The sequence below is a fragment of the Gopherus flavomarginatus genome, chromosome 1, assembly GCF_025201925.1.
Source record: "Gopherus flavomarginatus isolate rGopFla2 chromosome 1, rGopFla2.mat.asm, whole genome shotgun sequence".
NCBI lineage: Eukaryota > Metazoa > Chordata > Testudines > Testudinidae > Gopherus > Gopherus flavomarginatus.
Window position 1 is genome coordinate 167366153 of NC_066617.1, and position 25435 is coordinate 167391587.

General features: G+C 40.3%; 1 protein-coding gene across 26 annotated transcripts in view; it reads right to left on the reverse strand.

The window, feature by feature from the left end:
• ABI3BP (ABI family member 3 binding protein) overlaps positions 1-25435 on the reverse strand; it is a 325810-nt gene that overhangs the window by 62983 nt on the left and 237392 nt on the right. For 20 of the 26 annotated variants that reach the window (XM_050956429.1, XM_050956543.1, XM_050956513.1 and 17 more), the window contains 8 exons: positions 22862-22939; positions 13884-13958; positions 12982-13056; positions 12435-12509; positions 10163-10237; positions 6602-6676; positions 6034-6099; positions 4906-4980 (listed from right to left, as the gene is read on the reverse strand). In XM_050956429.1, coding sequence (XP_050812386.1) covers positions 4906-4980; positions 6034-6099; positions 6602-6676; positions 10163-10237; positions 12435-12509; positions 12982-13056; positions 13884-13958; positions 22862-22939 — 594 coding nt within the window. The remainder of the gene's footprint in view (positions 1-4905; positions 4981-6033; positions 6100-6601; positions 6677-10162; positions 10238-12434; positions 12510-12981; positions 13057-13883; positions 13959-22861; positions 22940-25435) is intronic. The other 6 variants (XM_050956506.1, XM_050956467.1, XM_050956397.1 and 3 more) reach the window with 5 other exon arrangements.

Genomic DNA, 25435 nt, shown 5'->3' on the forward strand with positions numbered 1-25435 from the left:
AGCAGATGGGGTGGGGTGAGTTTATGAAATGACTAACTAAACTACCTAAACTCTTGAGTCCTGTAGAGCCTGAGCACCCAGCTCTAGTTTTAAAGGTGGGGAAAAAAGGGCAGCACATACAGAGGGTGGCTATTGTGACAGAAGCAGGCCATTCAGTTCCTGCACAAGGAGAATGCTATTTTGTAGGAGAGTTGTTGAAAACAACAAATATACCATGCTAGTACATTGTGCAGCGCTTTAAATTGCCAAGATCAAATAAATATAAATGAGGCATTAAGAAAACCACTTTTTCCATTATGACAAAAATTTTGTAGGTTAAGAAAAATAAGCAGGGAATCATATTTAAAGAAAATTATAGAAAATGTTGCCTCACATTAGGAAAAGAATTAAAAAAAAGTTATTCAAAAGGATGCTGTCTGGGTCCCATTTCCACAGTCAGTTAACACCTGGCACCAGAGCCAAGAATGCAATCAGCCAAAAGGCCGAAAAAGGCCAGCCAGGAAGCCAGCAGTCTCATATGCTGCTGCTGGAAAAACACATTCCACAGGTTAGCATCTGGATCCTCCAGCTGCCAAGCACACTCTGCATGGGGCAGCATATCTTGGCACTGATGCCACAGATCAATGACAAAGAAGAACTGGAGCACAGTCCAAGAACACTACCAGCAAGGATGGAGAAAAAAGAGCCCAGCTGGTATTAGAATGACAGACTACCCAGGGTTCTTCAGTAACCGCACTGTTCAGGGGAGAAAAATTATGATATGTCTAAAGGCTTTATAAAGTACTGTACAAGCCCTCCATTTAAACTTCCAACATTTAGGCCCTGACTGGCACTACCAGAATAACTATTGTAGCCTAAATGTTGCACATTTAAATTCAGTGGCTTATAGAATACTTAAACAGTAATTTGAAAAGAGAGTTAATATAGCAAACAATATTAAATACATAAAACTGCTAAATTTATATTGCTGATATAATTAGCTTTTGTCCATATTTGTCTGAAGGACACAAAAGGTGACCTCAGCTAAGGCTAGATATTTAGAGGAGAAATGGAAAATTACAATAGGGTCAAAGAATCAATAAAAGGGAATTTAATGGGGGAATCTGCTCAACATCTTAGATGTCTATACACAAATGCAAGCAGCATGGGGAGTAAATAGGAAGAACTGGAAATCTTGGTACACAAGGTAAACTATGACTTAATTAGCATCACCGAGACTTGGTGGGGTAAATCTCATGACTGAAATATTGGTAAGGGGTATAGTTTGTTCAGGAAGAACAGGCAGGGAGGAGGTGCTCGCATTATACATCAAGAATATATATTCTTGTTCTGAGGTCCACAAAAAATGGAGAGGCAGACTAGTTGAAAGTATCCGCGTAAAGCTAAAAGGGAAAGAAAAACAGGATGATGTCATGGTAGAGGTCTACTACAGACAACCAAATCAAGAGAAGGAGGTGGATGAGGCATTTCTAGAACGAATTTTAGTAATGGGGGACTTTAACTACCCAGACATCTGTTGGAAAAGTAATACGACAAAACATAATTGCTGTTGAGTTCTTAGATTGTAGTGGGGACAACTTCTTGTTTCAGAAGGTGGAGGAAGTAAACAGGGGGTACCATTTTAGATTTAACTTAACAAGGAGGGATCGGTACAAATCTGAAGGTAGAAAGCAATGTGGCTGAAAGTAATTCTGAAATGATAGATTTCATGTTTTTCAGGAAAGGAAAGAGTAAGAACAGCATAATAAGGATTATAGACTTTAAAAAAGCAGACTTTAACAAACTCAGAGAACTGGTAGATAAGGTCCCATAGGAAGAAAATCTAAGGGAAAAAAGCATTCAGGAGAGCTGGCAGTTTCTAAAAGAGACAATACTAAGGGCCGAATTGCAAATTATCCCAATGTGAAGGAAAAAAGGAATAATAGGGGCCAAAATGGCTCCATCAGCAGCAATTTAATGACCTAAAATAAAAAAGGAATCCTACAAGATGTGGAAACATGGACAAATTGCTATGGATGAATACAAAAGAACAGCACAAGAATGTTGGAACAAAATCAAAGAGGTTAAGGCATGAAATGAGTCACACCTAACAAGGGACATAAAGCGCAATAAGAAGAGGTTCTATACATACTATTAGCAGCAAGAAAAAAATGAAGAAAAGAGCAAGTCCATCACTTCGTTGGGAAGGAGAGCTAATAACAGATGACAGCAAGCAGCCTCTAAGGTGTTTAATCCTTAATTTGCTTCAATGTTCACTAAAGAGATTAATTATGACCAGATGCATAACATAATTGATAAGAACAAGCAAGGAAGGAATACAAGCCATATTAGGAAAAGAACAGGCTGAAGAATATTTAGATGGGTTATATGTATCTAAGTTGGCAGGGCCTGATGAAATTTAACCCAGGGTATTTAAGAAACTAGCTGAACCAATCTAGGAACTGTTAGGAATTATCTTTGAGAACCCCTGGAGGTCAGGTGAGGTCCCAGAAGACTACAGAAGGGCAAACATAGTACCTATCTTTATAAAAGGGAGCAAAGAGGACCCAGGGAATTATAGACCAGTCAGCCAAATTTCAATACCTGGAAGTTCTGCGCTGCATCCGAGGGTGCTAAAGGAGTTGGCAGATGTGATTGCAGAGCCATTGGCCATTATCTTTGAAAACTCATGGCAATAGGGGGAGGTCCCGGATGACTGGAAAAAGGCTAATGTAGTGCCCATATTCTGAAAAAGGAAGGAGGATCTGGGGAACTACAGGCCAGTCAGCCTCACCTCAGTCCCTGGAAAAATCACGGAGCAGGTCCTCAAGGAATCAATTCTGAAGCACTTAGAGGAGAGGAAAGTGATCAGGAAGAGTCAGCATGGATTAACCAAGGGCAAGTCATGCCTGACTAATCTAATCGCCTTCTATGATGAGATAACTGGGTCTGTGGATGAGGGGAAAGCAGTGGATGTTATTCCTTCACTTTAGCAAAGCTTTTGATACGGTCTCCCACAGTATTCTTACCAGCAAGTTAAAGAAGTATGGGCTGGATGAATGGACTATAAAGTGGATAGAAAGCTGGCTAGATCGTTGGGCTCAACGGGTAGTGATCAACGGCTCCATGTCTAGTTGGCAGATGGTTTCAAGTGGAATGCCCCAAGGGTCAGTCCTGGGGCAGGTTTTGTTCAATATCTTCATTAATGATCTGGAGGATGGCATGGACTGCACTCTCAGAAAGTTTGCAGATGACACTAAACTGGGAGGAATGGTAGATACACTGGAGGGTAGGGATAGGATACAGAGGGACCTAGACAAATTAGAGGATTGAGCCAAAAGAAATCTGATGAGGTTCAACAAGGACAAGTGCAGAGCCCTGCACTTAGGGCAGAAGAATCCTTTGCACTGCTACAGACTAGGGACCTAATGGCTAGGAAGCAGTTCTGCAGAAAAGGACCTAGAGGTTACAGTGGATGAGAAGCTGGATATGAGTCCACAGGATGTCCCATTGCCAAGAAGGCTAATGGCATTTTGGGCTGTATAAGTAGGGGCATTGCCAGCAGATCGAGGAATGTGATCATTCCCCTCTATTCAACATTGGTGAGGCCTCATCTGGAGTACTGTGTCCAGTTTTGGGCCCCACACTACAAGAAGGATGTGGAAAAATTGGAAAGAGTCCAGCGGAGGGCAACAAAAATGATTAGGGGGCTGGAGCACATGACTTATGAGGAGAGGCTGAGGGAACTGGGATTATTTAGTCTGCAGAAGAGAAGAATGGGGCGGGGATTTGATAGCTGCTTTTAACTACCTGAAAGGGGATTCTAAAGAGGATGGATCTAGATTGTTCTCAGTGGTAGCAGATGACAGAACAAGGTCTCAAGTAATGGTCTCAAGTTGCAGTGGGGGAGGTTTAGGTTGGATATTAGGAAAAACTTTTTCACTAGGAGGGTGGTGAAGCACTGGAATGGGTTACCTAGCGAGGTGGTGGAATCTCCTTCCTTAGAGGTTTTTAAGGTCAGGCTTGACAAAGACCAGGCCTGGATGATTTAGTTGGGGATTGGTCCTGCTTTGAGCAGGGGGCTGGACTAGATGACCTTCTGAAGTCCTTTCCAACCCTGATATTCTATGATACTGGAACAAATGATTAAATAATCAATTTGTTAAAACCCTTAGGTTAATAGGGTGATAGGTAACAGCTTTGTCAAGACCTATCATGCCAAAACAATCTAATTTCCTTTTGGCCTAGTGGATGGAGGGAAGAAGTAGACATGATATATAGTGATTTTCGTAAGGCTTTTGACACAGTTCCACATGATATTTTCATACAGAAACTAGGGAAAGGTGGTCTAAATTAAATTGCTATAAGGTAGGTGCACAAATGGTTGAAAAACTGTATTCAAATAGTAGCTAATCATTATCATCATCATCATCATCATCATCAGTGACATTTCCTTTTGAGTTACAGGAGGACATTCCAAGTACCAATTAAGACTGAAACAACTACAGTAATATGATTAAATGACTGAGGGCAGTGGTGGTTCATGAAACTGTTTTCTTATCATACCCTTAGAGTGGTAGGGAACTTGACCCCAGCTTGGAACCCCATGACTGTAATTGTACTGTGGTTCTTGTTAACATCCAATTAGCTCAATTTGAAGCTATAAATGGACCATATATAAAACAGTAGTGAATATGCTTTTTATAGTGATGCTCAGTCATGATAGGCATAAACTAAGCACCATAACATGATCAGAAAACAGTAAATGAATTATAGTATTCCAGTTAGAGAATTCACTCCCATAACTAAGTAAAACTTGGTAAAACATGAATTCAGAGAAAGCTAGATGGATTGAACAGGTACACTCCTAGCTTTTTACTGATACACTCAAAAATATTGCAGAGAAAGCATATCTGTAAGTATTACCTGTTGGTGTCCCACCCCATCTCATCACTCCAGCAGTTTTTGTTCTACCAGGTGCCGGTGTTATCTTGTTTAGTGCTGCAGAGACAAAAATACTAAATTGCTCAGACAGTTTTTATTTAAAAAAAGAAAACACCAATAGCCAGGCTATTGCAAACTGAACTCCCTATTGGTTAGAGAGGAAATGATGTAATAATGGTATTGTGTCTCATGCATTTGATTTTTTAAAAAACCACGCTATTTTAGTCCCCAAATTGGGTCTTCAAAAACCATTTTATCTGAATGTATGCAAACATTTTTTAAAAACAGAAACTACCAAGAGGGTATGGTTGCAGAATCCAACAGCTGCAGAATTTGATGGCACAATACAAGCTCTCATTGAAAAAATAATAAAAATTTATGTGAGCAAAGTCCCAGCTGCTCTCACAAAACTGTGGAACATGTTGAAAATTGAAGTTCTAGGGTAATTTAAAAAAATTTAAAACCGAGATTTGTATTAAATTTAACATCAACAAGGACTGCAGAAGAAATAATGTACTGTTTCTATTACTCATTTGCATATTTAATTACATAAAAATTTTGGTCTTTGAATTTACTTGAAGATGCTGCAGAAATTTCAGTGAACCATATTGTGCCACTAATTCTTAAGCAAAACTCTGCATTTATTTATTTCAACAGTGAATTCTGCTTCAAAATCAGTGTTGTGAAATGGCTCAACGTGTCACAGAAGTTAGCATAATGCACTGCAGAAATTGAGAGTCTGACATGATATGTAAACTGAATTTATCAGAGAATATGGGAGCCCTGGTTACTACTGTTGGTTAAGAAGCATTATAAGGTACTTTCTAGATTATGCTATGCATTAGCTGTGTCAACAGCTTCTATACAAGTTGGAAATAATGAAACATCTTTTTCAGCTGGAAAAAAAATTAGAAACCAGCTCTTTGAAAGTTTATCTAATTCAAAAAAATTCTCAATAAAATAGATAAAATCAGCAATGGAAAGACATCATCAATAGACCTACTCAACAGAAAAGAAAATACTAACTACTTCACAGCAATATTTAAAAGATACAGCTAAAAGTAAGTGAAGCTGATTAAATAAGGATATTTTAAAAGAATATTTAATTACCAGGTCTGGTCTGTGGCTTAACAAATATCTTGGGTCTTGCAGAAGTGAGACGCACTTTATTTGGGGCTGAAAGAGACACACTGAAGTTTAAGTGCCAGGGTTGTAAGGAATAGCAATGATCAAGGGAGACAGACCTGTCAGTGCATTGAAGCAAAATGAGCATGTGCCAATTCTGGAATTTTCAACATATTAACTTAGCTGCACATTGAAAGCCTGTGCTAGTTTGTTTAGGACTCAAAAGTTAACTGTAGCCAGTCTGTAGAGTCTGGCTGGCTACATTCATGCTTAGTTTTAAGAGGAGAAGACATCAATTATTTTACACTCAGTTACACAATTGAGTATGGATAAAGAGTCAGTTCAGCAGGGCATTTGTGGCCTTAAGAAATTTAATTAGCTTCTGCAAAAAAACCAAAGAGTTAAGTATTCCAGATAAAGGTGTGAAAGTTTTCAGCATCACTCAAGAGATGACATCTGCAAGCAAAATGAAGAAATTCAAAGCAATGAGAGCATGGGCTGGTGAAATGCAGTGACAGCATCAAGTTTAAAAATGTGAAGTGTTGGCCATTACCCAGGGTTGCCTCTGTTTTGCCAAATGGTTTTGATATTTTAGGTTTAATGGTTTCTGTATGAATCACATAGGAAGCTGTAAATGTAAAACAGAAATTAGTAACAGCTCAGTTAGTTACTATCATCTTACACTCAAAATACAGTCTAATAGGCTCTACAGTTCTTTGCACCGTAAGCAGAGTTTGTCATTTGGCTGCTGAACTTAGTAGCTATTCTGCGTTAGCAACACCGTATAATAGTTTTGTAAGAGTCTAAATGAAGAATAAAATCTTATTCATATGAAACTACAGAGGAAACGTTTAAACAGACAGAATGTCATTGCTCAACTTGGAAAAACTGTTAGAGGCCTAGATCAGATATCACATCTGAAAGATGGCTGAGTATATTAATACTTTGCACTTCTGTAACACTATCCATCTGAGAAACAAAACACAAACTAGTAACATAAATGCATTAAACTTCATATGATCACTTTGCGGCAGATGATAGATTTTGATTAAATATACTTTATTTCTGTACAAAGTAAATGCTCCATGGAGGAAATATCAACTTTCATGTTAGGAATATTCCCCCACAAGATTTGGGAAAAACAGACAGATTTTCTTAAGTTTGTTTTTAAAAACAGCAACATTCTCTGCAAGTTTCATGTACTTGACTAAAAACATGGAATGAGATGAAATTCTGAAAGTTGGTTTCTAAAATTCCCTGTATTCATTGTCTGAAATATGCACTCAGCTATCTTTTTGTGTCTTCTCAATCAATAAGGTGGCCCTTATGCACAGGTAACTCCCACTGAGGTTCACAGGAGTTATGCGTATGCAGGGCTATATAGTCATGAAAAAGGGGGAAACATGATTAATCTGGCTAATTTTAATTATTTAAACTCTATTCCACAGAATTCCAATGAAAAGTATCACATGGTAAATAACATCTTTGTAGGGGACACCGGAAGATTTTGTAACGGCCTAGCTAGGGCTTTGCGCTTTCTCGAGGTTAAGATAGGACACAGTGTGCCAGCAAATGCTGCTTCTAACCGGTTAGAACTGCCTTGTGTGGGAAACCCTGGTGTTTATGGGGAACTGCAAAAAGCCCCTGGCCATAGGCCAAGAGGGGCGGCCATTGCTGACAAAAAGCCCCAAATTGCATATGTATGTGTTGCTTTGCATAACATTAGCATGATGCTATAATTGCTGCGGGGCATGGGTTGTACTCTTTGGATTTCGCACCAGGCCGAACTTTTCCGTGCGCTGGGTTCCCCATCCCAGTGACAGCAACGCTTTGAGTCCCCGTTGTGGGTGTGTCACTTAACCTTCATTAAAGCCAATTAATTCACCGTGTGTGTGGGCCTCGTCCTTGCAAAGCATCCAGGCACGCAACAGTCTTTCTCAGTCTTGTACAATAACTAGACTTCTTCAAGATGTGTAGTCCCTATTTCCACTTCACTGTGAGGCATGCATGCGCTCCATGTATCTGAGACCAGAAGATTTTTTGCCTGTGTCCTTCTCTGCCTCGTGCTCTGAACTGAGAACATAAGAGGCGGTGCAGACTGACTGCGTCTCTAGTTCCTTCTCCACCATGAATCATGTGCAAAGGAACCAAAGGAGGGCAGGTAGTGGAATACATATAAGGACAACATATCTCGAAGCACTCCAAGGTGGAGAGTGTCATGCCTTCAGTCCTCAGAGAAGTCCAATCTACAGTGGAGGATTTTCCATTTGAAGACAATAGTTTGTTCAGGGAGAAGGCTGATAATTCATTACACTCATTGAAGGACTCAAAGGCAACCCTCTGCTCTCTGGGGATCTACACTCCAGTGCCATGGAGAAAATTCCACAGGCCTCAATGGTATAAAGCAGTGACTGGCACCTCACCCCTTTTATCTTTAGAGGGGCTATGAACCACCATGGGAATGACAGAGGGTGCAGCAGAGCAAGTAAGCATTCTCCCCTCTTCCTCCATCCAACTCCAACTTGCTGCTAAGAAACACTTTTGACAGGACCAAATCATTCCAGATGCCATGTCTTTCTTATTAGAGTGATAATCCCTATGTGTATTCCACTGTGGGTGATTGACAAGCAGTATTCATTGAGGGAGGGTGCAGAGGACCTCTGTGGTACCAGTGACTGGAAGACTGCTGTGCTGGAAGATGCATTAGTTGTCGAAACTTGTATCTGCACATGTCTCTTATGAAGACATGTCTCTCATGGACAGAACCCCATGTTGCTGCTTTACACTTATCAGTAAGGGGACCATTGCAAAATGAGGGTATCAAAGCAGCCTTGGCCCTAGTTGAGTGGGTTCTCACATCTGGGGGGAGGATGGCCGTTAACTCACAACACAGCATAAGGCATCTTCATATCCACTTTGAAAGTCTTTGGGAAAGGATCACTTCCTCTCTCAACCATTCTGCAAAGGACAAAGAGTCTAGGCAATATCTTCTTTGTAGGTAGAATGCCAGAGCCTGGTGGATATCTAGAGAATGAAGTATCATGTCCTCACTGGTGACATGTGGTTTTGGGAAGAAAACAGGTAAGTGAATTGTTTGATTCCGATGGAAATCCAAGGTTATTTTAGAGTGAAGTCTTAAAGAAACGTGCCCTTTTGGAAGATTGTGTACAGCAGATCAGCCATAAGGACCTCCAGCTCACCTCATCTTCTAGCTGAGGTGATGGCACCCAGAAAGGCAACCTTTACAGATAGGTGGGTCAAACAGCATGAGGACAGTGGGTTAAATGGAAGCCTTGTTAATGCTGAGAGGACCTGACTGAGGCTTCATCTCAGGAGGAAAGGTTCTGACCTGACCGGAAGGTTCTGAAGCCAGGGTGACCATCTTGAACTTCAATCTGCAGATAAAGACATTGAGCTGTTTGAGAGCTGAGTCTCCATCCTCCTTTTATTTTGGAGGGGGTGGAGGGATGAGAAAATATTTTGAGTAAATACCCTTTGCCCAGTGTTGAGGAGGTACCAGCTTTATGGTTCCTGATGAAGATGTGATTCCACTTCTTGAATGAACAATCTCTTGTGAGAGTAGTTCCTGAAGAAGGGTAGAAAAGGGGTTTTGATGGGGGAGGGGAGATTAACTCTATAGTGTAGCCTGTCTGAATGATGTCAAGAATGCATGTGTCAGTCATTACCATCTGCCAAGCATGGGAGAAACAAGCTACATGGCCACCAAATTGTGTACAAGAAATCTGGGAGGACCGACATGGCATCTGGAATGATTTGCTCCTGTCAAAAGTGTTTCTTAGCAGCAGGTTGGGGTTGTACATTTACCAATCCAAATCTTGTTCTTGGATGTGCATGCACAATTTTTTTTTCCAATGGGAGCAGCACATGTTCATTCAAGGGCAGAATTTGGCTCAGTCTCTGAGTCTCCCCCTCTCTCTCCAAAAACACAAAATATGGTATTTGGGCTTCTGAGAAAAACCAAACTGTACATGGAATACAGTGTTCTAGGTAATAATGTATACACCATTTGACCTTAAAGTGCAAAGTGCTGTTATCCACTTCAGAGATTGTTAATGATCTCAAAACACCGAATTAAGAAAAACTAATCAGTTACCAGTTTTGAAGAGCGGATTTTCAGTTGTTAGAACAGTTTGGGGCTTGAATGAAATCTGGTATGTTTCATTTGGAACTGAAAGTGAAAACATCAGAACTTATTAAATGTACTTCATGTCTTCTTAAATCAGATGCTACAAATTAAATTCAATAAGGAGGAGGATTAAAACTCTGTTTGTGTAGTCCAGAAATGAAAAGGTTCAGTGCTGGAAACCTGGCTGAAAATCATGCTTTAATTCAAAATATAATCTTTCAGACTAGGAGGATACAAAGCATTAATAAGACAGGCAACAGAAGATTAGGGAGTCAGGGTAGAGCATTGCAGATGACGGTCCAGCCTTGTGCATGAAATGCGTGTTCCTAGAAAGGACAGCAAACAAACCGACTGGAAAATCAGAAGCAGTATTATGCATGAGCCCTGGAGCATGACCAACAAGTAAACAAGAGAGAGAGAAACATGGAAACTTTAGCTATTGATAAAAGAATAATTTCAGTCATCTTCCAAAAGCAGAGGGGAAAGGTAATGACAAAAACTGGCAAGAAGTTCTCATTGCCCAAAGTCACTTTGGACCCATCAACAACAGGAACTGTTACAAGGTTAACTGATCTCAGATGCATTGTTTTTGGAACAGTAGGAGATAAAATATCAGCGACACTTGGGATAGAAGCAAAGGCCAACTTAGTACTATGCAGGGTCAGGATCAAAGACCAGGTTTTTCTTTCACAAGATAAAATAGCATTTTAATTAAACAATTGCCTGCTACAGAAAGTTCATTTTTCAACTACTTAAGTATTCACATGTATAGGAAAAATGCTTTTCCTATTATATGTTGTATATTTTAAATTTCCTCGCCATCCTCTTCTCACATGCATGCTTCTTCACAGTTGTGCTAACACTAATGTCCACTGATGCGATCACTGATAGCTCTAGTCAACTGATTCCTCCCATAAGAGTGACTTTGGTTACTTATACAATGTCTTTCAAAATCATCCTTTAAAAAGTTAACCTTCTCTTTTATTAACTATCTGTTTCAATTTTTTATTTGTGAGGTACAACAAAAAATGTACAATTATCTAAAAAGCAGAGCTATTGATTACATTCTCTCACAGTGCTAGAGGATTGAGAAAAAGGAAATAATTAAAAATATCATCATGAACTATGTCTGCCTCAAGAGCAAATATAATTGATAATTCAAAGACTAGGGGTGGGGCCACCACTTTGGAAAAATTAAGAACTCTGCTTCCTCCTGTCATTACTCACTCTAAAAGTTTTCCTTATTTCCTTATTTCGTAATTCAACTAAAAAATATTTGGAAGATTCCAAAAGTATTTGGATAAATTTCCCTCATTCTTGTGCACAAATACACTTCAGGATTGTGGCCACAGGCCGAAGAACCAGGAGTCTCCTCTCATAAAAATACATCTGTATCATGTAATGCATCTATCACAATAGTATCTGAGTCAACACCACTAGTTTTTCCACTTCTCCTATCGTTATTACTGATGAGAAGATTCTCTTCTCTTAGGGAAAATGCAGATCTACAAACTCAACCTTTTGCCTAGAATAAAGTGATCTAGAAAGTACCCAGTCACTGGGCCAGATTCTTCCCTCCGTTAGATGCGTGTAAATCTGAAGACACCTACTGAAGTCCATTGCATTATTCTAAGTTTGCACCTGTTTAACAGAGCAGAAAGTCTCTACTCTCTGCAAGTTCCAGAGAGGAACAGTTGTGTAAAGTCTTGCGAGCTTCAGAACACAATACAAGGCTTATCTTTTTTTTGGGCAGGCCTGAACTTGGTTGGTGTCACCGGACTCTTTTGGAGTATGATTCTGAGATCTGAGTTCAGAGGATAATTGAAAAGGTGAGGAAAGCCTTTCCAATTCATGGTCCCCTTTCATACAATAATTTCAATAAGAAGTATGATGGCCGCGATATAAATGCATATATATCAAAGACACATCAAGGGGTTCTATCGGTTAAAAACAATCCCTGGATATTACTTAAATTCAACATGAAACGACCTTGAACAAATGGCTGACTTGTCCACAAGGAGAGATTCAAGTCACGCTAGCCCTTTCAGTGTCCTCTTCTTTTACAATTCACTATTGTGTCCTCAATTAAATAAAATGATTGTAACATCTTTCAATATGCCATGTTTGTAAAATCATCAAGGCACTAATCAATGTCAGCATGTGTAGCTAAGCTAGTGCCACAATAACATTTTTAAAGATTGTAAGCCTCTATACTGAATTACACAAATAATGCAATTACCAGGTTTAGTCTGCAATACTTCTGGCCTGACAGATGTTTTGGGTTTGGATGGAATGAGTCGTGTTTCTTTAGGAGCTGAAAGAAAGGAGCAGGATTATTATTGTAATCTTCAGGAATCATAGTTCAATGCCATGTTTAGCCCACAGAAAATAAAAGTCTGCAATAAAGACAATAGCAATTTCATGGTTTTCTGGAAGCTACAATAAAATGACTGCTCAAAAGGAAGAAAATTAAGAGTGCTGCGCTGTGGAATGACTTGATATAGTGATCAAAGTGGCCAAAATTCTGATACTCTGAGAAAATGGAACCACTCAGTTTTGACAGACAGATAAAAAAATAGGTTAATGGTTTGATAGTGGCAGAGAGATAATTTCTAAGACAGAACTTTGAGTCTTCCATGGCAAAGGATGTGCATACATGTAGGAGAGTGAAAGCGAATGAAATGTTGCAGCACAAAATAATTTTCTAGAACATTTTCTAGAAGCATTTTCTTTGGTGAAAAGGGAAAAATACCAGTATCACAATTTCAGTAAGGAAACTTCTTTACCCATTGTTGCCTTTGTCTGTTTAGAGGTGACAAAAGGTTTTGTTATGAGTGGCTGCGGGGACGTTCGATATATTGCTGTTGGGGAAAAACGCAAAGAATCTTAGATACTAAATTAAAAAAGAATTGATGAACTTCGGTTTTGCACACAAGATAAAACAAAAACTGCAATGGAAATAGGTTGCATTTGGGTTATTACTGACTCCTCTCCCCCAGAAGGGTCAATTTACAAATCACAGCATAACACATTATCAGTTGTACTGACTGTTGACAGAAACAAATTGACTAAGATCTTCCTTGTAGCTTCTTGCTTTATATTTGTAAAAATATAAAATCAGTAGCAAGATAGATATAAAAGTATCCATTTTAAAATTGTTTTTGTTCTAACAAAATACTACTACTTAGCTCTTATGTAGCACTTCTAATTGGTACATCTCAAAGCACTTTACAAAGGAGGTCATTATAATGATCTCCATATGGGTAGTAAGAGTAAGACACAGATAAGAGAAATGACTAGACAGTAATTAGAAGGGGTCTCATGTATGCAGCCACCCAAACTTTTTTTTAAAAAACAAAACAAAACAGTGAGCCTTCCAGTACTGAAACCATGACGTTTCATCATGTGCCATTCCTTGAAAATCCTTTGGGAATGAGAAATAGTGGCATGGGTTTCAGCCTCTCCTTTTTGGGAATATAAATCTGTCAGCTTTAAAGTATTTTTGGTTTTCATATGTAGGGGTGTACATTTTGCCATCGCTTACCCCAGTGCAACACAACTGACTTGAGCTGCACAGGAATAACTAAAGAGAAATTGGCTAAATACCTCTGAAAAGCACAACAACTGAGGTTTGGCTAAACGAATGATTAAACCTCAATATATAGAATTACAAAAATGACTCAATTACCAGGTTTGGTCTGTGGCATTCCTGGCTTGATGGATGTTTTTGGTTTAGTAGGAATGAATGGCTTTTCACTTGAAGCTGAAATAAAAAAAAACATCCCTGGATTATAATTGCAAATTTCTTTAAGGAAACAGTGATTGCAGCCTTCAAGGAAATGTGTGTCCAGTAGCCTGTGAGGCAAACTATGAAGAGCAATCCTGAAAATCACTTAGTTATGAATGCCCAAAAAGGAAGAAAAAATTATACTGCATTTTGTTTCAATAGTAATTGCTATGTATGAAGTGGGTGGCATTCCCAGTGTTATGAGAACATCCACCTTTGGATGAAACAGGAGAAAGTTGTTGACAAAAAGAGATACAGAACATGATAAAGTGAAGGGGCTGCTCAAACTAGCCTGACAAAAGATAATTTATTCAGACACTACTGGCCAAATTCTCCTTCTGTACATGAATGCCTGAGGACAGAATTTGATACTATGTTATCTTCCTGTTAGTCCCCCACTCCACCTAACTGGATCTATGGACCAGCTTCCCAATTCCAGATTACAAAATTACTCAATTCTAAACTGATCTCCATATCTTTCAGCTGAGAACTCTTGCCATGCGGCATATCCTCAACTGAAAACAAATATTAGTAGGAATATGCTTAGTATTTATGGCTAATTTTTTTTTAGTGGTAGTGGTGGGGTCTGTGATCCATATTGGTGTGAAAAACTTAGAAAAGTTATGGATAGGGACTATCATATCCTCATAATAGGCCAATTCACCAAAGTGTGGACATTTGGGTGTTAAAGGAAATTCAAATAAAAAAATTATAAACCCACATGTTGAAGAACCTTTTTGCCCTAGGTGTGGGATTTCAAGTAACCTAACATATATACAGTAACATTTGGTGAAGATGTAGATAGCTCACAAGTGGCTGCTAATGCATACATCAAGTACTGATTCTTTTGCTCTTTCAGAGCAAAAATAGGACATTGCTTCAGTAAAATATTCAGGCAATAGAAAGAGCTTTAAATTTTGGGAGTCACCGAGAAATAGTATAAACCAGTGATTAGGATCTACTGAGATGGAGAAAAAGTTGCACCAATTTAATTTGCAAAACATTGACTAAGATCTATCTACAAAGCTGAGGCCAGATGACTTAGATCACTGATTAAGATAGTTGGAGCGATGCACTCTAATTAATACACCCTACTCTCAGAAACATCCATCTTCTCACTATGACTGATAGATTTTTTTCATTGTAAATTTTATTTCTGCCCATAAGCCCAAACAAAGAGTATCTTCCTTAGATTCATTCAGAAACTCTCCTACTGGGACATGAATAGTTAAAGTTCAGAATAAAAATGGTGTGGCTTATGTTCCACCCAACCTTCTCTGGAGAGGGCTGACTGGGAGCTAGTTGAGGTGATTGGAAAGATGGGTTTGAGAGCTGCTGTTTGGAATTGGGAAGAGATTGTAAGTGGTCCATTTTGATTTTTGTATGGTCTACGGTGGCGGTTGGAGTCCTACCGTTTTCTTTCAGTTGTCTTATATAAATTGTGTAAAGAGCTCAAAATCAAACATAGGTGCAGGAAACACCTTTCAATAAATACACTACCTTCTTAATAATGTGTTAATGAGTTGAATTTATGAGACACAATGAAGAGCGTTACATATTTGGATATCAGTTTCTGTACATCTGATATTACATTTCCAGCAACACTTGCCTGTTCTATAAGTCAAATCTCTTCTGACTGGAAAAGATGTGAAATCTCAACAAATTAGGAAATCTCCTTGATCTTAACAACTATCAAGGAAAGAAAACTGAGTGAAATATTGTAGGTGATGTCCTTATTAACAGAGTTGGGTAAAACTGGTAAAAAAAAAAAAAAAAAGCCAGGAACACTTGTGTGACTTTTTTGAAAATTTGTTTCACATTTTGCCATCACTAAATTTCAATTTTCAAAAAATCTAGGCAGGTTTGAATTATGCATAGAAAGCCCGAGAAAAAAGAACAAGCCACTTTCCTGAAACATCTCACATGAAAAGACCATTTTAATATAAAAATTCATGCTTATGTGCTTTTTAAAAGACGCCACTGTAGGATAACCACCTAGCTTTCAGCCCACTGCTTACTCAACTTAATCATGTGTTTATGAGGCAATATCACCTCCATCCTCTATTTCAAAAATGTGATTTTTTTAGAAAGTAGTTCTACAGTCACTGCAAATGTTCAGATGATGAAAAATATTTTCTATAAAATAATATTGAAAATTTTGGAAATTTAAATTGTTCCAATTCACTCAGACACAGGAAAACTTAATTAAAAAAACCCACAAGTAAACATAGCTTTATTTCACCAAATTCGACTCATTGAAAAAATCTGTTGAGGTATTGGAAGTGTTTTTCCCAGAGTCCTGAGCAAAATTATTAATCATTTTCCTATTCCTTTCCTAAGATCCTCCTGAGTAGCTGGAAATGGCACTTAAGAGATTATGTATTTCAAAAGCAGGATTTAGCCATATTGACAGTCCTAGCTGTAAAAGAGCCTTCCTTTTTTTCCATTGTAGAGTTGAGGAGATAGACAAGGAACACACTGACTGGCAGGATGATCTCATGGAAGGATAATGCTCCTGGATTTCCATACTATATTACAGAACAGATAAAAATAACTTGTATGTTTTGAAGTTTTAAACATTTTCTCCTAGAAAATTCATAGTGTGTGAAGAAAAAGATTCCCAAAGGTAGGTAGGCACCTTAAATTTGTTTCTAATTATGTTAGGTGATGTGACTGGGGTGTAGGGAGCACTAAGAGGTTGACTGCCTCAAAGAAGGCCTTAGAGAGCAGAAATTTCTATTCCAATGGAGAAGTGAAGGCAAGACAGGAAAGATGATCTTATCAAACTAGAAAGAGAGAAAAAACAAAAACAAAAAACAAGGAGCATGAAGGGCAATCTAGTTCTAGGAAGTTGAGTGAAAAGGAAAATGGTAACTTGGAGTTACTAATTGTCTGGTTTCCAAAGTTGTGCTTGAAGTAATGGGAAGCCCAAGACACAATCACATTCTAAGGGCTTGTCTACACAGTGCAGTAAAGCACATTCAAAAGTTGTGACTTGTACAGTGCTCTAATGTGCTCTGCTCTAACTGCCCCATTTAGACCATGTTGGCTGGAACTAGAAGATATATCGTTTGTATTAACATAGTCCAGTTTCAAAGGAGCTGACTGAAGATAAACAGAAAGGGCTTGTCCACACAAAGACTTAGTGCATGGCAAGGTGGGATAAGAACATAAGAATGGCCACACTAGTTTGGACCAATGGTCAATCTAGCCCAGTCAGGGCTGGCTCTAGCAATTTCGCCACCCCAAGCATGGCGGCATGCCGCGGGGAGCGCTCTGCTGCTCACCAGTCCCGTTGCTCTGGTGGACCTCCGGTGGACCTCCCGCAGGCTTCCCTGTGGAGGGTCCGCTGGCCCCACGGCTCCGGTGGACCAGCAGACCCTCCACAGGGACACCTGTGGGAGGCCCACCAGAGCCGCGGGACCAGCGGACCCTCCACAGGCACGCCTGCGGGAGGTCCACCGGAGCCACCTGCCACCCTCCCAGCAACCAGCAGAGCGCCCCCCCGTGGCATGCCGCCCAAAGCACGTGCTTGGCGCGCTGGGGCCTGGAGCCAGCCCTGAGCCCAGTAGCCTGTCTTCTGGGAATGAACAGAACAGGTAATCACAAGGGATCCATCCCCTATCACCCATTCCCAGCTTCTGGCAAACAAAGGACATCATCCCTGCCCATCCTGGCTAACAGCCATTGATGGACCTATCTTACATGAACTTCTCTAGTTCTTTTTTGATCCCTGTTATAGTCTTGGCCTTCACAACACCCTCTGGCAAAGAGTTCCACAGGTTGACTGTGCGTTGTGTGAAGAAATACTTCCTTTTGTTTTAAACTTGCTGCTTATTAATTTAATCTGTGACCCCTAGTTCTTGTGTTATGAGGAGTGAATAACACTTCCTTATTTACTTTCCCATACCAGTCCTGATTTTATAGACCTCCACCATATCACTCCCAGTTATCTCTTTTCCAAGTTGAAAAGTCCCAGTCTTATTAATCTCTCCTCATATGGAAGCTGTTCCAGACCCCTAATCATTTTCGTTGTTCTTTTCTGTACCTTTTCCAGTTCCAATATATCTTTTTTAGATGGGGCAATCACATCTGCATGCAATATTCAAATTGTGGGCATGCCATGGATTTATATAGAAGCAATATGATATTTTCTGTCTTCTTAGCTATCAGCTACTCGCTAAAATGGGACCTGAATTATGGGGAGTGGCTGGAGAGGGGCCTTGACCTGGTCTTGAGGCTTTCCCACTGTTTGGCATACCTCACAAGACCGGACATACTTGGCAACGTCCTTGCCCATCCCCTTCCAGTGGAAGGACTTCCCCAACCGGTCCTTGGTTCTGTTCACCCCAGCATGGCCACTGGGATGATCATGGGCTAAGCTTAAGAGCTTCCCCCGGTACTTAGTTGGAACCACCAACTGTTTTTGCGGCTGCCATTTTTTCCGGTGTTTACCAGAAAGAATTTCCTTGTATAAAAGTTCTTGGTCTATAACAAACCGGGATCGATTAGAAGAGCTGAGAGGCGGTGGGGTGTTCCGTGCCGCCGCCCAAGCTTTTTGAAGGCTGTTATCTGCTTCCTGCTCAGTCTGGAACTGTTCCCTTGAGGCTGGGGTCACCAGTTCTTCCTCAGACTGTGGACTTGGGCTTGGTCCCTCTGGAAGCGATGTAGGTGATGGGGTTGTTTCCGTTGCTGGTGAACCGCTCTCCGCTGGTGCACCTGAGGGTATTTTAGGCTCTGGCTGAGCCTTTTGGGTATGGCTGTCTGTTGCTTTTGCCAGTTGTGGCTCGCTGGCGCCCACTGGCGTTGAGTTTGAAGATGGGGTTGCAATCGCTGGTGCTGGTTGCTGTTCCAGTTCCGGGCCTGGGACTGGAGGTGCTGTGGCTGTTTCAGTGGTTGGCATGGAATCCGGGTCCACTACCTCTGTCTGGGTCTCTGCTAACACAGACGGGGCCTCTGTGGATGGCTCAGGAACAGGAATGGGTCTGGAAGGTTGCCTGGTTTGGCTACGTGTAACCATTCCCACTCTCTTGGCCCGCCTCACCTGGTTGGCCAAGTCTTCCCCCAGTAGCATGGGGATAGGATAATTGTCATAGACTGCAAAAGTCCACATTCCTGACCAGCCTTTGTACTGGACAGGCAGTTGAGCTGTAGGCAAGTCTACAGCTTGTGACATGAAGGGGTAAATTGTAACTTTGGCCTTTGGGTTGATGAATTTGGGGTCAACGAAGGATTGGTGGATAGCTGACACTTGTGCCCCCGTGTCTCTCCACGCAGTAACCTTCTTTCCGCCCACTCTCAAATTTTCCCTTCGCTCCAAGGGTATTTGAGAGGCATCCGGGCCTGGGGATCTTTGGGGTGATGGTGGTGTAATGAATTGCACTCGCATGGTGTTCTTGGGACAGTTGGCCTTGATATGTCCCAGTTTATTACACTTAAAGCATTTTTCATCTGATGGGTCACTGGGCCGAGGTGAGTTACTGGAGACTGGTGAGGTTGAAGGGTAGGGTATCTGTGGCTTTACTTGGGTGGTATGTGGGGTCTTTGGCTGTCCTCGGTTGTAGGGTTTATGGTCTGTGTGCCCCCTGGGGTAATCGTTCCCCTTGACAGTAGCTTTCTTGCTTTCTGCCAGTTCCATCCATTTGGCTTCAATCTCCCCCGCCTCAGCGATATTTTTGGGATTTCCATCTTGTATGTACCGTGTGATGTCTTCAGGAATACCATCCAAGAACTGCTCCATTTGTATGAGGAGGTTCAGTTCTTCCAAGGTTTGAATGTTGTTTCCTGTTATCCAGGCCTTATAGTTTTTTGCAATGTAGTAGGCGTGTTTGGGAAATGACACCTCTGGTTTCCACTTTTGGGTTCTGAAACGCCGACGGGCATGATCTGGGGTTATCCCCATTCGGTATCTGGCCTTGGTTTGAAAAAGTTTATAGTCATTCATTTGCAGCTTAGGCATTTCAGCTGCCACCTCTGCTGAAGGTCCACTGAGCTGTGACCTCAATTCTACCATGTACTGGTCTTCGGGGATGTTGTACCCAAGACAGGCTCTTTCAAAATTTTCCAAGAAGGCCTCGGTGTCATCACCTGCCTTGTAGGTGGGAAATTTCCTGTACTGTGGAGCAATAATTGGCGCCGGGTTGTTAGGGTTGGCTGGCACATGCAACCCAGCTTTTGCCATCTTCAGTTCATGTTTTCTCTGTTTTTCCTTCTCTTCATTCTCTTTTTGTTGTTTTTCCATTTCTTTTTGTTGTTTTTCCATTTTTTTTGGTGTTTTTCCATTTCTTTTTGGTGTTTTTCCATGTCTCGGCGGTGGGCCGCCTCTTCTTCTGCTTGTTTCCTTCGGTAGGCCAACTCTTCTTCTTCTAGTTTTCTTTTGTGTGCTGCCTCTTGGGCTGCTTGTTCTCTTTGGTAGGCTGCCTCTTTGATCTGTTCTTCTCTTTCTTTCATCTCCATCTCTTTTTGTTTTATTTCCAGTTGTCGCCTGTGTTCAGCTTCTTTGATTTGTTCTTCGGCCTCAATTTTTGCCTTAGAAGTCATGATTCCTGTTTTCTTGTGTTGGGGTGCCCTCCGGTGTTTATCTTCTGAACTGCAGGTTCTCTGTTGCCTCCTGAAGTCTGCCTAGCAACAGTGCCTTTAGCTAATTTTCCTTTTCTCTCTCTAGCTAATGTTCAATGAAGGGAAACCAGAAAAACCACTTTATTTGCATGCATATAAGTGCTGGTACTTGCCTCCTAATGGGAGGGCTATTGCATGACAAAAGACCCTCAACAGTTTGGTAATGGCTTCTCGCTTAACATGCAAGCCACAAACTGCCAGAGAGAGCAGAAAAAAAAATTCTCTCTGGTTCCCTTTTAAAACCAACTGTTTCTCTCTGCTAAAAAGCCCTTAGCAGAGAAGAGAAAAATATAATATTCCTACTGGCTTCTGGATTCTGTCTATATCCCACCGCTGCTACTCATATCATAACCTTAGTCCCAGATTTGGACCTTAGCGTCCAAAATATGGGGGTTAGCATGAAAACCTCCAAGCTTAGTTACCAGCTTGGACCTGGTACCTGCTGCCACCACCCAAAAAATTAGAGTGTTTTGGGGCACTCTGGTCCCTCTGAAAAACCTTCCCTGGGGACCCCAAGACCCAAATCCCTTGAGTCTCACAACAAAGGGAAATAATCCTTTTTCCCTTCCCCCCTCCAGGTGCTCCTGGAGAGATACACAGACACAAGCTCTGTGAAACTACACAGAGAGACTCCCCCTCTCTGTTCCCAATCCTGGAAACAAAAAGTACTTTCCTATTCCCCCAGAGGGAATGCAAAATTAGGCCAGCAATCCAACACACAGATCTCCCCTTGATTTCTTCCTCCCACCAATTCCCTGGTGAGTACAGACTCAATTTCCCTGAAGTAAAGAAAAACTTCAACAGGTCTTAAAATAAAGCTTTATATAAAAAAAAAAAAAGGAAAAATACATACAAATGTTCTCTCTGTATTAAGATGATACAACACAGGGTCAATTGCTTAAAAGAATATTGAATAAACAGCCTTATTTAAAAAGAATACAAATCAAAGCACTCCAGCACTTATATTCATGCAAATACCAAAGAAAAGAAACCATAGAACTTACTATCTGATCTCTTTGTCCTTACACTTAGAAACAGAAGACTAGAAAGTAGAAAGTACTTCTCCAAAGCTCAGAGAAAGCAGGAAAACTGACAAAAGACTCAGACACACACTTCCCTCCACCCAAAGTTGAAAAAATCCAGTTTCCTGATTGGTCCTCTGGTCAGGTGCTTCAGGTGAAAGAGACATTAACCCTTAGCTATCTGTTTATGACAGGGGCAATCACATCTGCATGCAATATTCAAATTGTGGGCATGCCATGGATTTATATAGAAGCAATATGATATTTTCTGTCTTCTTAGCTATCTCTTTCCGAATGATTCCCAACATTCTCATCATTTTTGACTGCTGCTGCACATTGAGTGGATGTTTTCAGAGAGCTATCCACAGTGACTCCAAAATCTCTTTCTTGAGTGGTAACAGCTAATTTAGATCCCATCATTTTGTATGTATAGTTGGGATTATGTTTTTCAATGTGTACTACTTTGCATTTAGCAATTCTGAATTTCATCTGCCATTTTGTTGCCCAGTCACTCACTTAACTCTTTGCAGTCTGCTTTGGACTTAACTATCTTGAAGAGTTGATCTCAACCTACAGTATGCAAGCCTGCCACACACTGTCACCAAGTAAACTCTGGTACCACGCACTAGAAGTTCTGTAGTTTGGGCATCACAGAACTTTTACAGCATGGTAGCAGACTTCACATGGGCCAATTAGTACGTGGCAGGTTAGTGCACTGTGGATTTACATCCCAACTTGTTGCACACTAAGTCTGTGTGTGGACAAGCCGAAAGATTGAGAAGTATCTTACTCTGGAAAGATGTCTGAGAGGCAAGTCACCTATCCAAAAAGCTCATAAAAATCCTAAAAAGTACACTACACCCAGTTAGATCTGATTGTACAGTTATCAAAGAACAATTCTAGTATGTGGTCTTTCCCAAGTAAGATAGCAGAATGCACGATTGCTATTTTTCCAGAGACAAAGGAAACTAAAGCAGGATTCATTTTCTCCATTTGTTATAAATTCAAAAATTCAGATTGGGCTGAAGGGTGCTGCTGCTACAAAAAGGATTTGTTCATGCGAGGAAGCACAAACAACGTTGTTTGCTCAGGCCAAAGGACAAGCATGCACTTAGAAACAGAGGAAAGTTTGATGATTACATTTAATGGCAGAAAATGAGCTTCTCCTTGGAATTTCTTTTTTGATGAGAATGAAAACAAACAAAACAAAATGACTACCTATTGAATAAATATTATTACCCAGTGTTGCCTTTGCTCGTTCAAGAGAATGAGGAGTTGTAGCAGTGACTGGCTCTTGGAGGGATCGAATGGCTCCTGCTGGAAAAAATGTAGATAAATCCTGAGAAAGATGAAGGGACTCAATGAAGCTACACAATTTATACCAGATGAAGATCTGGCCCAGGATGTTTTAAAATAGCAGCAAGTATTTGCAATCAGAGACTTACAAGATATAAGTAGCTACTCTTAGGCTTTATTTAAAAGGAATTTTGAGGTTTGTTTGTTTTTTTAAAGAGAAAAACATTTAAACATCATGGCACTATACTCTACGTTCATGCTGTTCCTTGTTTATTTGAAAATTCTATATAGTAGGCTCTCTTTACAGATATGTCTATGTGTGTATAAAGATAGACTGGTCTAGGCAGCAAAATTCAGATTGAGATCCAGATTTCCCTGAAGACTGAAAAGCAATTCGATCCAGTGTTTTGGTTCAGGGCCCTGTTAGTACAAAGTAATCATACTGTGCACAGGGATGAAACAGGAAAACTCTTAACTGTGCCTGAACATGAATATTAGTTTTCCGATGGTATAGTTAATAATATACTTAGCTTTGCAATGGTTGTAACAACAGTTTCTGATTAAGTATGGTTAAAGCCAGAGGTGACCAAAATTTTTCACAAGGAGGGTTTTCCCACAAAAAATTATGGTTTTGTCAAAACTGAAAATTTTCACAGTAAAATATTGATTCTGATTAAAAATTTTGGTTTTCCTGCAGGGAATTTCTGAACAAAATTTTTAATTTTGACTTCAAATGTTTTGGTTTGGTTTTGTGGTTTAAAAAAGACCTCAAAACAAAATGGAACATTTTAAGTCAGTTTGTCAATTTGAAATGAAAAATTTCATTTCATTTGACATAAATTTTTATTTTTATACGAAAAAAAAAACCAAATAAACTGCCATTTTAAGTAAAAACAAAATACTTTTTTTCTTTTCGAAATGTTCATTAAAATTTTATTTCAAATTGTTCAGACTTCTCATGGGAAAACTGAAATATTTCAATAGACAAATTCTGAAATAAAAAAAATGTCCTTTGAAATTTGTCACAGGAAAAATTTTGGTTTTTCAATTAGCTCTAGTTAAAACCCATGCGGACCATACAGAGGAGTCTAAGAAGAGGTAAGGATCAATGATGATGGTGGAAAGTTTGTGTTATATGACAAAGTATCAGAGTAAGAGATACATGTCAGCACAGTGTTAGTGTTTCTCATATTGATTACATTTCTATACCCTCTCAGAAATTGCGCCAGCCTTAGAACCTTAACAATATGATTTCTCATGCTTTATCTATCTTATACATTTATAAAATACCTCCAATCTGTAGTACTTTTAATAAACTCTTTTTTCTTTTAAATTTTACTCTTCAGCACAGGGTCTGCCTTTTGTACATTGACTAGAATATTCTGGGTCTTACTGTAATATAAATAATAAATTAGATACACAAAACAATGTAAGGAGAATGTTATGTAAGTTGTAAAGTTAGGAAATGCCAGATTCATGTGAACTTAATTGCTGCACCTTTGTTTGTCCATCCTGTGCTCTAAATCAGGCAGAGGTCCTATGGAACAAATAATGACGATATAATTAAAGATAGTATCATAACAAATGCACATAAGGGGGCAGCATTAAGGCTTCATGGGTGAACATAAATCTGGCACTTTCTAACCTTTGGGTACTTGACTTTGCAAGTTAAATAATATTCTTTTAATGTATTTTTGTATGTAATTGCCTAGTTATTTTTTTCAAGAGGAAAAAGGTAAAAACAAATTATATTACGTGCAACTGTGACAGCCTACCATCAACAACGGGATTTGAACCCTGAATCTTCAGCACAGATTTCTATCATTTGAACTACAGCATTAACTACATTAGCTGGCATCCAGAGAAGGCTGTTATCCCAGAGAGGGTGGAATGGGTCACAGGCACTATATGCAGGTTCCAGGGCAGATAAAGGGAGCCTGGCTTGGCTCAGCTCTCCTTGTTTCCTGCACTCCCCACCTCCTGTCCAGGAGCTGGGGCAGCTCTTGCCTGATGTGGTGCCCCAAAGTAAGGAGGGGGGAGCAGGGCCGGCGCTATCATTTAGGCAGCCTAGGCAATCGCCTAGGGCACCAGGATTATTCGGGGGGTGGCCGGGGGGGCAGCAGGTGGCTCTGGAGCCATGGACCAAAGGACCCTCCAGCCGCGGGATCAGGGCGGGGGGTGGCAAAATGACCGTGCACCTAGGGCGCGGAAACCCTAGCGCTGGTCCTAGGGGGGAGTATAAAGGACATTGAGTTCCTGTGCTGGGCCTAAGGTGTGTGGTGAGTCCAGCTCAGCTCTCTTGCTATACTGACACATATCCTGTGCTACAGCTGTTCTGGCAGGCTCCAGATGCTCCCAAAGCAGTGTGCTGTACTGCTGGTGCTTTGGGGGCGGTATGAGGCGGACACTTTGAATTGTTTGTTTGTTTAGCTATTATTTCCGCATGCTGCCAAAATTTTCCTGAGGAATGCAACAGACCAGAGAGAAATAATGATTTTTAACAGTGTATACCTCAGC